Source organism: Dipodomys spectabilis, unplaced genomic scaffold, assembly GCF_019054845.1.
Source record: "Dipodomys spectabilis isolate Male_0828 unplaced genomic scaffold, ASM1905484v1 ptg000141l, whole genome shotgun sequence".
Taxonomy (NCBI): Eukaryota; Metazoa; Chordata; class Mammalia; order Rodentia; family Heteromyidae; genus Dipodomys; species Dipodomys spectabilis.
In genome coordinates this window covers 3,329,255-3,344,277 of record NW_024870818.1, presented here as the reverse complement: position 1 = coordinate 3,344,277, position 15,023 = coordinate 3,329,255, and the positions used below count along the sequence as shown (strand labels likewise).

The window sequence follows — 15,023 nt, the reverse complement described above, 5'->3', positions numbered from 1 at the left end:
AAGTATGAGACAAGGAAAATAAAAGCATACGACTATTGGGGTAAAAGTTAAAACAAGTTTAGGGTTGGTGTTTAGCAAGAAAACATTCAATCTTTGATTCTATTCCTTAGCTCTTTATTACGTGGAGGATATTGGCTCTGATATTCATCAACACTCATTTTTTTATATAGAAGTAACAAACGAAAAATATAGTTTCTGTCACCATGGAAGCCAATTTTTCTGAAAAACTGATTATTTTAAATATATCACACAAACTAAAAAAAATTAAATTTCAGAGGTGAAAGGGCAATTAGAAATTGTGTAGTCACTTTGGGTTCCATGTTGCAGAACCCAAATTAGGCTTCAAATGTCCATGGTTTGCCCTGAAATTTTAATTGCAAAAGTTTACATACAAGTATATTTTTATGTAAAGAAGTTCCAATGATAGTTTTCAACAAATTCTCTAAGAGGTCAGAGTTTCACAGTAATTGTACACTCATCAGAGTACTGTTTTAACATAGCAATACCTGTCTCACACCCCTCCAAACAAACTGCAGAGACTGTTAGAGCAGAGCATTTTGTTCTGTTATTTACTATTCACCTGGTGTGTGACATTGTAGTAAGTGTGCAAGTGCCATTCCTAAATCTATGAATAAAACTACTTAAGAATTCAATAGTGCTTTATACATCAATATTCCAACTATATAAAGAATTCATGATTCAATTTAAATAAAGTTATTTTGAAGCTGTCTTTCCCAGAACATATTAAATATCATCTGTGAAAGGTTTGGATGAGATTTCCAGAAGATAGTAACTTCTATATGAACACTGAATAACTGCTTATTTGCTAATAAAATGTTAATAATTTTCATTTGTTATAAAAAACACTAACATGATTTCACACAGAAAATCTAAAATTGTAATCCTAAGGAATTTTTATATATAATTTCAAACTCAATTATGTTTTCTACAAAGTTTTTATTTAGTTCTTGGCTTTTTGTTGCTAGGAATCAACTCAGGGCCTGCCACAGGCATCTTTTCTCTTCCTGGCTTGTTTGCTCAAGGCAAGCACTCTACTATCTGAGCCACAGCACCACTTTGTTTTCTCATGGTTAACTAGGGATAAGAGTCTCATGGACTTTCCTGCCAGGCTGGCTTTGAACTTCAATCCTTAGATCTTAGCCTACGAGTAGCTTGGAATACAGATGTGAGCCACCAGAGCTTGGCTCTCTTTCCTTTCTAAAGATGTTTTCAAAGTAAGAACTTTGTGCCTTTCCTATCATGGTGTGGAAAACTTACATATGTGTGTGCCAGTCCTTGAACTCATGGTCTGACTGCTGTTCCTGAGCTTTTATGGTAAAGGCTAGTACTCGACCACTTGAACTATAGCTCCACTTCCAGTTTTTTCATGTTTAATTGAAGATATGCATCTCATAGCCTTTCCTGCTCAGCCTGGCTTCAACCATGATCCTTAGATCTCGGCCTCCTGAGTATCTAAGACTATAGGCATAAGCCACCAGTGCTTGGCTTAATATGGATTTTTTTATACTATAAAAAACAGACTGCAATCTCAATCTATAAAAACTGGGTGTGGTGGCATGTGCCAGTCATCCCAGATGAACTGTGGTCCAGACTGTCCTATACATAAACAGATGACCCCATTTAAAAAATAAAAGGGTGCTGAGTACTGGTGGCTCATGCCTGTAATCCTAGCTATTCAGGAAGCTGAGATCTAAGGATCAGAGTTCAAAGCCAGCCCAGGCAGTAAAGTCCATGAGACTCTTATCTCCAGTTAACCACTCAGAAAACCGGAAGTGGTGTTGTGCCTCAAGTTGTAGAGCATTTTGCCTTGAGCTGAAGAACTCAGGGACAGAGCCCAGGCCCAGAGTTCAAGCCCCATAACTGACCAAATAAATAAATAAATAAATAGAAGTAGATTGCAAATTAGAAATGAATTTATTTAATACCTACTATAAAGATTTATAGCTGGGTGCCAGTGGTTCATGCTTGTAATTCTAAGTACTTGGGAGACTGAAATTGAGAGAATGGTAGCTTAAGGCATAAAACTTTCCAAGACCTATTCTAATAGCTGGGTGCAGTGGAATATGCCTGTCACCCCAAGTTACACAGAATGTTGAAACTAAAAGGATAAAGGTACACAGGCTAGCTCATGCAGAAAAGTCCACAAGATTTTCTCCAACAAGAGAAACTAGACACATTGGCACATGCCTATAATCACAACAATAGGAAATCCACAGTAGGTAGATCAAAGTTCAGGCACATACCAGGGCAAAAAGCAACACACTATCTCAAAAATAAGTGAAAAACAAGGCTGAAGGCACAGGTCAAGTGGTAAAGCATGGCAAATACAAGACCCTGAATGTGAATCCAACATTCTCTAAGCAATAAATAAAAATTTTAAAGCTGGGAGCTGGTGGCTCACGCCTGTAATCCTAGCTACTCAGGAGGCTGATATCTGAGGATCATGGTTCAAAGCCAGCCCAGGCAGGAAAGTCTGTGATACTCTTTATCTCCAATTAACCACCAGAAAACTGGAAGTGGCACTGTGGCTCAAGTGGTAGAGTACCCACCTTGAACTGAAGTGCTCAGGGACAGTACCCAGGCCCAGAGTTCAAGCCCCATGACCAACAAAAATAAAATAAAATGTTTAAATCTTTAAAAATGAATTTAAATATACTAATATTTACTTCTCCATATTTACCCAAAGCTTCTCCATATTTACCCAAAGCTATTTCAACTTTCCAAACTGTGATTTGCTGTTATTATATTTATCTCCTAGAAATTTTGTTTCTCTGTAAGTCTTGTAAATATTCCTTACAGTGTTTGTCTTGTGTCAGAATAATATTATTAAGCAGACCAATCTGAAATACTTAGAATACATGTATACTTTTAACATTACATACTAATACTATCTTTTAAAGTTTGCTAACATTATTTCTAATGGCTTACTTAACAGACATACCGGAAGCTATGAATGCCCTGTAATTCCTGCTGTAGAACCTCTTGCGTTGTTGCTATTAAGTCCAATGCGCCAACAAATTCAGAAGTAGATAATAACACCTGCACTGTAGGCTGAGTTTGGTGTACAGTGGCCATTAACTTCAGTTTATTGTATACTTTAACACAATTATTTCTGGTAAGTGCCAGTCTTAAAATATGTAGTGATCCTTCACACATTACTTTATCAATCTGTGCAATTTTATCACGAAGCATTTTTACAGCCTGGGAAGTTTTCTTGAGGTAGTCCTGCAATTCATGTTGAGAGGTCATTGCATGAAAAAATGCTTCTGAACGTAGAGAGATCTGATGAGCAATGTTTACTTCCACAATGTCCAGGTAATGGCTCAGCTTAAAAGAAATGGAAAAAAAATCATGATTATAAGTATACCTCTCTTGGATATGTAAATACTGTCCAAAAATGATAAAATATTTCCACATGTATTTTAAATAATAAATGTGAATTGTTTCATTATAGGTTCTTCAAAATAATGGAAAGGAGGGGGCTGGGAAGGTGGCTCAGTGGTAGAGTGCTTGCCTTGTATGCTTGAGGCCCTGGGTTAGGTTCATCAGCACCACATAAGCAGAAAAGGCTGGAAGCAGTGCTGTGGCTCAAGTGGTAGAGCGCTAGCCTTGAGCTGAAGAGCTGAGGGACAGCGCCCAGGCCCAGAGTTCAGGCCCCGCGACCGGAACAAAAAAAAATAATAATAATAATGGAAAGGAGATGAAAGGTGCTACCCCAAAACCAACAAAAGATGATTCACCTTCTTCCTCAGTTCCTGTCGTTACTACTGTACAAAGGCCAACTATTTTCTCAATCTACAATTATCAGATTATAATTCTAGTTTTAAATGTCTCTTCAGCCTATACCAACATCAAACATCATTCACTGAAGTAGAGGATTATAGTTTCCACTTACTGACCTCTTCCTTCTGTGTGCTGAGTATTTTATATACATCTAGCTTTTTTATTAGCATATTAATTATTCTCATTTTACAAATGAAGAAACTTATAAACATTAAATACCTTGAATAAAGTTATATTGGAAGCAAGTGGCAAAAAAAAAAAAAAAGAAACTCAAATGTTAACCCACATCTGTCAGTCTCAAAAACTGAAGCTCTTGTGGGTCATCTTGGGTTGAGAAGGTGGCTTAGCGGTAGAGTGCTTGCCTTGCATGCCTGAGGCCCTGGGTTCGATTCCTCAGCACATAAGCAGAAAAAAATAGAAGTGGTGCTGTGGCTTAAGTGATAGCCCTCTAGCCTAGAGCTGAAGAGCTGAGGACAGTGCCCAGGCCCAGAGTTCAGGCCCCATGACAGACAAAAAAAAAAAAAAAAAAAAATCCAAGAAGTGAAGGACCACTGATGAAAACTTTAAAAACGTGAAAAAGGAAATTAAAGCAGAACTAAGGAAGTGGAAAAACCTCACATGCTCCTGGATTGGGAGGACTAACATTGTGAAAATGGCAATACTGCCAAAGGCTATCTACTAATTCACTGCGATACCTATCAATATTCCAACCTCATTTTTCAAGGAAACATTAAAAGCAATCCAAAATTTCATATGGAACAATAAAGGACTCTGAATAGCAAAAAGAATCTTTAGCAGCAAGAATAGTGCTGGAGGAATATCAATACCAAACCTCAAACTCTACTACAAAACCACAGTAGTCAAAACAGCTTGGTACTAGCACAAGAACAGACCTGAGGACAAATGGAATAGAACTGAACACCCAGAAATGAACCTACAACCTACAGCCACCTAATCTTCAATAAGGGAGCTTTAAAAAAAAAAAGAAGAAAGAAGAAGGAAGAAGAAGGAAGAAGAAGAAGAAGAGGAGGAGGAAGAGGAGGAGCAGGAGGAGGAGGAGGAATGGAAGAAAGGCTCTTCAGTAAATGGTGCTGGCAAAATTGGTTAAACACCTGTAGAAAACTAAAGCTAGATCTTTATATATCACCCTGTACCAGAATCAACTCCAAATGGATCAAAGACCTCGGAGTCAAAGCAGGCACTCTGAAAACATTACAGGAAGGAATAGGAGAAACTCTAGGGCTCCTTGGCACAGGCCGAAATTTTCTTAATAAAGACCCAGAAACACAACAAATCAAAGAAAAGTTGGACAAATGGGACTGCATGAAACTGCAAAGTTTCTGCATGGCAAAGGACATAGCTAGCAAGATTAGTAGAAAGCCCACGGATTGGGAGATCTTCACTAGCCATACAATGGACAAGTTCAAATATACTTAGAACTCAAAAAATGAAGTCTCCCAACAACAAATCCTCACAGAAATAACTGCCCAATTAAAAAGTGGGCTAAAGACTTAAAGAGAAACTTCTCTGAAGAGGACATAAAAATGGGCAATAGACACATGAAGAAATGCTCAACTTCTCTAGTCATAAAAGACATGCAAATCAAAACAACATTGAGACTCTACCTCACCCTAGTTAGAATGGCTATAATCAAGAAATCTAGTAACAACAGATGCTGGAAAGGATGTGGCCAAAAGGGAACACTACTGCATTGCTGGTGGGAGTGTAAACTTGTTCAACCACTTTGGAAAAAGCAATATGGAGGTTCCTCAAAAGACTCCATATAGAGTTCCCCTATGACCCAGCAATCCCACTTTTAGGCATTTACCCAAATGATCACAAACAAGGCCGTACTATAAAGCTACCAACACAACTATGTTTATCACAGCATTATTTACCATAGCTAAGATATGGAACCCAGATGCCTCTCAGTAGATAAATGGATCAAGAAAATGTCATATATACAAAATGGAATTCTATGCCTCCATCAGAAAGAATGACACATCCCCTTTGTTAGGAAAGGGAAAAACTTGGAAAAAATTATATTAAGTGAAGTAAGCCAGGCCCAAAGAAATATAGGTCCCATGGTTTCCCTTATCTGCAATAATTAGTATATGTCTAGGACAAGCAGAAGAGGCCAAAAGCTATGTTCGTATGACCATATAACCTGATGCTAAGAGAAATGAACCCAAGATAGGGACACAGGAGATTTTATCTTTCTTGCTGTTCTTTTTAATGTTCTTATAATGTACTATGTGATTTTTTTGTTGTTGTTGTTTCTTCGTATGTCCTTTCCTCATGATACAACCCCTGTTGTCACTGTATTTGATCAGGTATCCTACATCTTGTATACATTTTTCTAATTTGGAGAGGGGAAGGGAAATAACAAAATGCTGAAATAAGGATACAGGATGAGCCATTGTAACAGTGAGATGTATAAGACACTATGTTGAAAACGAACTTTACAACTTTGGAGGGGGGGGTGGTGGCAGGAGAAAACAAAAGGGGAGTAACAATGCTTGATAGGAAATGGACTCATTACCTTGCTCATAAAAATAAAACAAAATACTGTATTTAACTATAATATTTTTGCTAATTCACAGGAAATTCCCAGCTATTTGGGGGGGGGGGGGGGGGGTCTGGTTGTGGGGCCTGAACTCTGGGCCTGGGCGCTGTCCCTCAGCTCTTCAGCTCAAGGCTAGCGCTCTACCACTTGAGCCACAGTGCCACTTCTGGCTTTTTTTTTTTCTGCTTATGTGGTGCTGAGGAATCAAACCTAGGGCCTCATGTATGCAAGGCAAGCGCTCTACCACTGAGCTACCTTCCCAGCCCCCCAGCTAATTTTTGCTTTTCCCAGGAAAAGCTGCTTTCTGTGCTTATCATGGTTATAAAATTAGCTGATGCAGAGCTAAACCATTTGGGATAAATACAAAGCATTCATTGTGTTACCTAATATATTCTTTCAATCAGTTTTAGAAAAGATGCACTGAGTCTGTTTGTGGGCTCATGCCTCTAATCCTAGCTACTCCAAAGCTTGAAATCCAGGATTGTTGTTCAAAGCAAGCCCAGGAAGAGAATCTGTGACTCTCTTATCTCCACTAACCTACCGGAAAAGAGCTGTGGCTCAAGTGTTAGATCGCTAGCCTGAGCACAAAAGCTTAAGACAGGAGTTCAAGCCCAGGACTTGAAAGAAAGAGAGACAGAGAGAGAAGCACTCAGAATGTTTTTTTCCTTTTTAACAAGCACAACTTTTATTCCACTAAACCAAAATACTATTAGTACCAGTTAAGATTAAAATGTTGGGCCAAGTACAATGGATGATGTGTGTAATTCCTTTACTATGGGAAGACTGGGAAGATCCCAGTTCAAAGCCAACTCAGGCAAAAAAGTGAAATTCCCATCTCAGCAAAGAAGCCAAGTGTTGCAGAGCTTGCCTGTAATCTCAGCTATACATGGGTATAGGTAGGAGGACCACATGTATAGGCAAAAAGTGCAAGACTATCTGAAACATAACTAAAAAGGAAAACACTGGGGATTCTGGCTTAAGTGGTAACTCATTTGCCTTGTAAGTAACAAGACCCTGAGTTTAAAATCACATTAGCTCCAAAAGATTAGAATGTTTACAATTATCACTAAAAACAAAGATGAACTTAAGAACTGGTGATGTAGCCAAGTGACCATAGAGCAATTGCCTAGTATGTGTGAGTTTCTTGGCTAAAATCCTAAGTCTGAAAAAGAGAGAAATTTATTTATTTTTTTTGCATTGGTCATAGGGCTTGAACTCTGGGCCTGGGTGCTGTCCCTCAGCTCTTCAGTTCAAGGCTAGTGCTCTACCACTTGAGCCACAGCTCCACTTCTGCCTTTTCTGTTTATATGGTGCTGAGGAATCAAACTCAGGGCCTCACACATTCGAGGCAAGCATACTACCACTGAGCCACCTTCCCAGCCCCTTTTAAATTTTATTTTATTGTAAAGAGGGTTACAGTTACATGAGTAACTGTAATGAGTACATTTCTCGTCGACATTGTTACCTCCTCCTTTGTTATTCTCCCCAAAAGAAAGAAATTGAAAGAAGAGCTCATCTGAGCCCACACAAGTAATTATCACTCAACCAAAATGTTATTACCAGTATTCTATAGGAAAAAAGTCAAGGAACAATTACCTTTTCTTGAAGTAACTTTGAGGAAGCTGCATCACGATTTCCTTTTCCACCAGCAGTATTAAAATGAGACCACGGTAAAACTGAATTAAAAGTTAAGGAATCATCCAAGGCAAAATCTGGTTTCATAAAAATCTATTAAAAGAATACATATTTCCCCAATTAGATTACAACATTTTCTTTATATCCATTACTCCTCCAACATTACAAAACCATTAAACAAAAATTAACTTGGATCTTGAGTGTGAATAGCAAAAGCAAATAACTATTTATTCACACAAAACTCTAAATCCAAAATTTACAATAAAAGTAAACTTGGCGAGTCACGTTTAAAATGTTCACACAGGATATTAAAAAATGTTTTCAGGGGCTGAGAAGGTGGCTCAGTGGTAGAGTGCTTGCCTTGCATGCCTGAGGCCCTGGGTTCGATTCCTCAGAACCACATAAGCAAAAGGAAAAAAGCCGGAAGTGGCGCTGTGGCTCAAGTGGTAGAGCGCTAGCCTTGAGCTGAAGAGTTGAGGGACAGTGCCCAAGCCCAGAGCTCAGGCCTCACGACTGGACCAAAAAAAAAAAAAAAATGTTTTTAGCATTTACCAGAGGAGAGGGTCGTTCCCTTACTCCATAGTCAAATTCATTTACCGCTTATGTTTCTACTTTCTCCTACTCAAATCCCTTCAAATTTAGTTTTTAGAATAACACACTAACATTTACAACTAATTTAGTTTTATGAAGAGATACTCTTCATACATACCATATCCAACTCATCAGTAAGAGCTACCTATTACATTTCCTAAATATTTCTTGAATTCTCTCTGTATATCTCCTCAGCACTCATCCGTTCAGCTCTTCATTTTCTCTGACTAGTAAACAGCTATTTACCAATGTCCCTCCTAACATTGGGAGTATGTGTCATTGCTGTCAGATATACCATCCTAAAATGTCACATAAAACTGAATTAACTTCTCTGCTTAGAACTTTTTGTGAATTCTCATGACTCACAGACCAAATAATACTGAATGGTATGCAGAATTCATTTATTTTGTATCTATTTATCTGTTTCTTGTCATTCCTTCTTACTAATGACATATTACATTCTATCATCACTCAATTATCTTCACACCTTTTTGGTATTGTGGTATGAACTCAGACTTCACTGTTGCTAGTTAAGTACTCTATCTCTTGAACCATAAACTCAGCCCTTTATGCTTTTAGTTATTTTTCAGATAAAGTCTCTAGCCCTAGAACTCAATCTTACCTCTAGATCCTGGTAGTTTCAAGTACAAGCATGCACCAGTGTACTTGGCCACTTTTATACATTCTTATAGCTAAGTATTTACACACCCTTACAAGAGATGACCTAACCAAAGGAGTAAATAGTTGTGTATGATTCAAAGATTAATCACTCATACCTGTGAACACAAGTACACCACATATATTTAATTGTTTATCGTGTACTTCAGAAGCTATTTAATATGCATAACTCTCTTTGGAGCCCAGATCTTCCTTCAGGGTTATAATTATAGATTATTAATCACTATATCCTTAGCACTTAGCATAATGCCTAAAACATGGTTTAACCAATTTATTGCTATATTTTATTTACTAATTCATTGCACCTATATCCAAAAAAGCTAGTATGAACGTTAGGGAAAACATAACCAGGAAATAAGTATTTTTTAGTTCCTCTTTAATATTAACAGCATTAATACAATATCTACTTAGAAACAAAGATAAGTTACAATCCTAATCTCAAGGAGCTTTCAGCCCATGGAACATGATAAAATACATATATGGTCAACCCTCTCTATCTTCAGGTTCCACATCTATAGACTGAACCAAATGAGGATTGAAATTATTCAGTTTGACTAAAGGAGAATATGTTTATGGGAGGAATCCAAAGGTGTAACTTATCTGAACAACTAAAATTTTATTTATCAAAACAAATACCAGAAAATAGAACATGTTTTTGGGGAGAACACAAGAATGGAGATAGGAAAGATAAGCAAATGCAGTCAATACATTAAATGTACACTGTGTAAAAATGAACTATGTAACTTGTGGGTAGGGACAGGAGGAGGGGAAAATGAAGGAAGGAATGACATGATCAAGAAGTATATACTCATAAAAAATAATTTTTAAAATTATTTGGCAAAAAATACATCTGTGTTTCTTTGTCATTATTCTCAAGCAGTATGGTAAAACAACTATTTATGTTGTATGAGTTATCTCATTAAGTAATTTAGAGGATATGAGAAGGTTATAAGCAAAATATAAGACATCAGAGCATTGTCCAATTTTAGTATCCTTAATAGGGAAAGGGGAACCCTAGATACCAAGGGATAAGTGGATAAATACTTTGTAAGAAGAGTATTTGGGGGGAGGGGAGCCTAGATAAAATGTTATGGGAATTTGGCAAGAGGGCCAATTATGTCTAGTTGAGAAGCAAAAATTGTAAAGGATTTAAAACAGGAAGAAGTAAAAAATGAATTTCCAGGCTGAGAAAACAGTGCAAGTAGGATACTAGCAAAAAGTTGTTTGAAGTAGAGTATGTAAAGAGGAGTAGACAGAAGTGAGAAGTATGACTCTGATAGAAGCAAATCATGAAGAGCCTTAAATTTTATTTTGTAGGCAAAGAACTTAAAAGTCTCCCTCTCCACTTGTTTCTTTCTCATCCTAAGTAACAACTGTCACAGATCACTTTGGGACCATGAAGAAGGAAATGGATTCTCTTCCCAAAAAAGAATGCAGCTATTACAAAAGTGCTATCAATTTTTATTTTATTTATTTATGGTTTTTTTTGCCAGTTGTGGAGAGTTTGAACTCTGGGCCTGGACACTGTCCATAAGCTCTTCAGCTCAAGGCTAGTGCTCTACTGCTTGAGCCACAGCACCACTTCCATCTTTTTCTGCTTATGTGGTGCTGAGGAATCGAACCCAGGGCCTCATGCATTCAAGGCAAGCACTCTACCACTGAGCCACCTTCCCAGCCCAACGCTACCAATTTTTTAATGCCAAGAAACTATCTCTTAATAATCTGAAAGGATAGTAAGATCAACAAATTCTTTTTAGAATATAGATACTTAAAATATATTTCCAGGTTTCAATAATGAGGAAGAGACTGATGGTACAAAAAAGAAAATTACATACAATATTTGCCAAATGAATTTATTTTTCATTTTAAAAAAGCAAGACCAAAGCCCCAAAAGCAGCAAAATGGCCTGTCAAAAAATAGCCAAATGAAAATTTTATAAGGCAAAATAAAAAATCTAATATTAAAAAGCAGTATTCTTATTTTTATACTTTCTTACCTTAGGTACTTGCTCCAGATCTGTCCTGGATTTATCTATGATAAAAAGGAAAAGGGAAAATACAATCTTTTAAAGTTGTTTTAATTTTACTCCCATAATATACATATTTTGACAAATGCAATATTACACTAGGTTACAACCAAATAACTACTCTAGGTTTTTCCTTCATCAAGTATTCTTACTTGATGATATCTGCCTAAGGGGAAGCTCTGAACAAGAAAGAAGCTTCAAACAACTGTAATCATTTAGTAGTAATGAAACATCTAAATACATTTTAAGTCTTTTGATTATCTTTTATTAAGTTTTTAAATTAAATTTACGATGCTATGTAGTATCAGAAAACGAATTAAATTCTAGAATAAACTTTTTATTATTTAAAATACCCACCATATCCTATTCAAAACTTTTCTTCCTTTCTTCCTTCGTGTGTGTGTGTGTGTGTGTGTGTGTGTGTGTGTGTGTGTGTGTGTGTGTGTGTGTGTGTGTGTGTGTGTGTGTGTGTGTGTGTGTGTGTGTGTGTGTGTGTGTTTTGGTGCTAGGATTTGAACTCAGGTCTGGGTGCTATCCTTTAGCTTTGTTACTCAAGAATACTACTACTTGATCCACAGCTCTACTTTGAGCTTTTTGCTAGTTAATTGCCCAGCTGTCTTCATAAACAATCCTGAGATCTCAGCTATCTGAGTAGCTAGAATATAGACGGCTGTGAAACACTGGTAACCAGCTTCATTAGAATTTCTTATGATCAAAAAATATCAGGCTGGGAATGTGACTTAGTGGTAGAGTGTTTGCCTAGCATTCATGAAGCCCTGGGTTCGATTCCTCAGTACGACATAAACACAAAAAGCCAGAAGTGACACTGTGGCTCAAGTAGTAGAGTGCTAGCCTTAAGCAAATGAAGCTCACGGACAGTGCTCAGACCCTGAGTTCAAGCCCCAGGGCTCGTACCAACAAAAGAAGGGGGTGGGGGAGGGAAGATGGTAACTTCACACTGTCCTAGCAGCAATCCTTTCCTCTTTATTATTCATTTTCCCTTGGTAATCTTGCACTCTTGGATTCAACTACTACACTATTGTCTTGCATAATATCTCTAATGTCCAGCCTATATTTTCAGCCTATCTTCATTTCTTCTTTCCAGGGCTCTAGGTTGCCAGTTACACATGTCATTTCGCAACATGTCCTATTTTGCTTCTTTATTTTTTTTTATTTTTTATTTTTTGGGGTCCAGTCGTGGGGCCTGAACTCTGGGCCTGGGCACTGTCCCTCAGCTCTTCAGCTCAAGGCTAGCGCTCTACCACTTGAGCCACAGCGCCACTTCCGACTTTTTTCTTTTTGCTTATGTGGTACTGAGGAGTCAAACCCAGGGCCTCAAGCATGCAAGGCAAGTGCTCTACCACTGAGCCACTTTCTCAGCCCTATTTTGCTTTTTTAGCTGAACTGCACCTCCTACCTAGATAGCTGCATAAACAAGAAACATGAAAGTCATCCCTCAATCATTTTTCTCCATTGCCAGGTATTAAAACCTGTGCCTAGATCTGTGAAGTATTTAGTTCTAACTTCCTCATTTCCACTGTAACTGTTATTGGCACCCTATTTCCTACTCAGCACTGCAATAGCTTCTGACTGTCTTCTTAATCACTGCCTCAAAATTCATGATCCACAGTTTTCAGAATAAAATATGTAATTATAAATTTATAATTACATGTCTAGTTAAATTATTCTGTATAGCTGTATTCTGCCTTTCAATAAAGTAATTCCTAAGCATGGCATACAAGACTCTTCATGACCTGGTCCCTGCCCACTATTTCAGTTACATCTCTTATTGAAGTACAGCCAACACAATAGGTTCTTACAACTCTTTTGACTAGATCTATGACTTTGTATCAATTCCTTTTATTTTTATTCTAAGTATTCCCAAGAAATATGTAATACATCACTGTTTCACACTATTTTAAAACATACGTAATCATCATTAGCTCTTGGAAATTTCCTAAAGTGAGCTAGAATATTGTGTGTTCAACCTTACAAAGCCTTAACATAGAATGTTGCAATTAAGGGTTAATTTCTTGTTATTCATCTTATTCATCTTTTTTTTTTTTCTTTTTCCCTACAGTGTCAGCCCAGGGCTTGACCTCAGGGTCTGGGCAATGTCCCTGAGCTTATGCTCAAGGCTAGTTCTCTATCACTAGAACCTCAGCTTCACTTCCAAGGTTTTTTTAGTAGTTTATTGGAGGTAAGAGTCTCATAAGCCAGGGGCTAGTATCTCATGTCTGTAATTCTAGCCACTCAGGAGACTGAGATCTGAGGATCTACTGCCTGGGCAAGAAAGAGTCCTTGAGACTCTTATCTCCAAATAACCATAAAACCAGAAATGATCCTATGGCTCAACGTGGTAGAGCACTAGCCTTGGGCAAAAAAGCTCAAGGACAGTGCTCTGAATTCAAGCCCTATGACCACCCAAAATAAGACTCTCATTAATTTTCCTGCCTAGCCTAGTTTCAAACCTCAATCCACAGATCTCAGCCTCCTGAGTAGCTGGATCGCATGTATAAACCACCAGCACCCAGCTTATTTATCTACTTTTAAGCAACAAAGTACCCAGCATCAAGATATTAAGTTCTTGTCACAGTAAAGGATTTAGAAAAGATTATAGTATTATGCTATAAAAATTATAAGGATTAGGGCTGGGAATGTGGCTTAGTGGTAGAGTGCGTGCCTTGCATGCATGAAGCCCTGGGTTCGATTCCTCAGTACCACATAAACACAAAAAGCCAGAAGTAGCATTGTGACTCAAGTGGTAGAGTGCTAGCCTTGAGCAAATGAAGCTCAGGGACAGTGCCCAGACTCAAAGTCAAAGCCCCAGGACTGACAAAAAAAAAAAATTTTTATAAGGATTAGAGCCAGGCACAGGTGGCTCACGCCTATAATCCTAACTACTCAGAAGGCTGAGATCTGAGGATCACGGTTCAAAGCCAGCCCAGACAGAAAAGTCCATGAGACTTATCTCCAATTAACTACCAGGAAACGGGAAGTGGCACTGTGACTCAAGTGGTAGAGTACTTGCCTTGAGCTAAAGAGCTCAGGGACAGCACCCAGGCCCAAAGTTCAAGTCCCATGACCAAATGACCAAAACAACAACAACAAAAATTATAAGGATTAGATGTAATACAGTATAAAGTATGTGCCAAATATGAACAAGGCCCTGGCTTCAATCCCCAATACCACCAAAAAACAAAACAAAATAAAAAACTAGAAATAAAAGTTATGATTGGAAACAAGATTCCAAAGTACAAATTGTATTCTTAAATATTTATGCTATGCTTTTTTATCTACAAATAACACATACACATACCATGAGTATGTAAAAGACTCCTGTCAAAGGTATCTTTAGGAGGACAAATATTCTTGCATCTTTCATGAATCTTCTCTCTCTAATAAAAAGATAATTTGATCAAAGCTATGTAGAATGTTCCACAACAGAGTATCAAAATACGCCAAATTAGTTGTACGACTTTTAATATAAAATCATTAATTCTCTGAATATAAATACAAGTAATAGGTATGCTTTATAAACTACATACTACTATAAAGTGCTAAGATGCAATAGATCAGAGTTAGAACATTTGCCTAATATATGTAAGGATCTGGGCTCAATCTCAAGAAAGGACAATACTGGACACTTATATACCTATACTTACCTCATTTTATACAATTATAATAAAATATCCATAAATAGAAGGAAGAGGAAAAGCAATT

General features: G+C 37.5%; 1 protein-coding gene across 3 annotated transcripts in view; it reads right to left on the bottom strand.

Annotated features, from left to right (window-relative positions):
• Vps54 (VPS54 subunit of GARP complex) overlaps positions 1 to 15,023 on the bottom strand; it is a 111,626-nt gene that overhangs the window by 68,109 nt on the left and 28,494 nt on the right. For all 3 annotated transcript variants that reach the window (XR_006149163.1, XM_042691166.1, XM_042691167.1), the window contains exons 4-7: positions 14,620 to 14,698; positions 11,271 to 11,305; positions 7,967 to 8,098; positions 2,963 to 3,348 (exon numbers count right to left, since the gene is read on the bottom strand). Coding sequence is in view for 2 of the 3 variants with exons in the window: in XM_042691166.1 (XP_042547100.1) it covers positions 2,963 to 3,348; positions 7,967 to 8,098; positions 11,271 to 11,305; positions 14,620 to 14,698 (632 nt within the window). In the remaining variant the exon portion in view is untranslated. The remainder of the gene's footprint in view (positions 1 to 2,962; positions 3,349 to 7,966; positions 8,099 to 11,270; positions 11,306 to 14,619; positions 14,699 to 15,023) is intronic.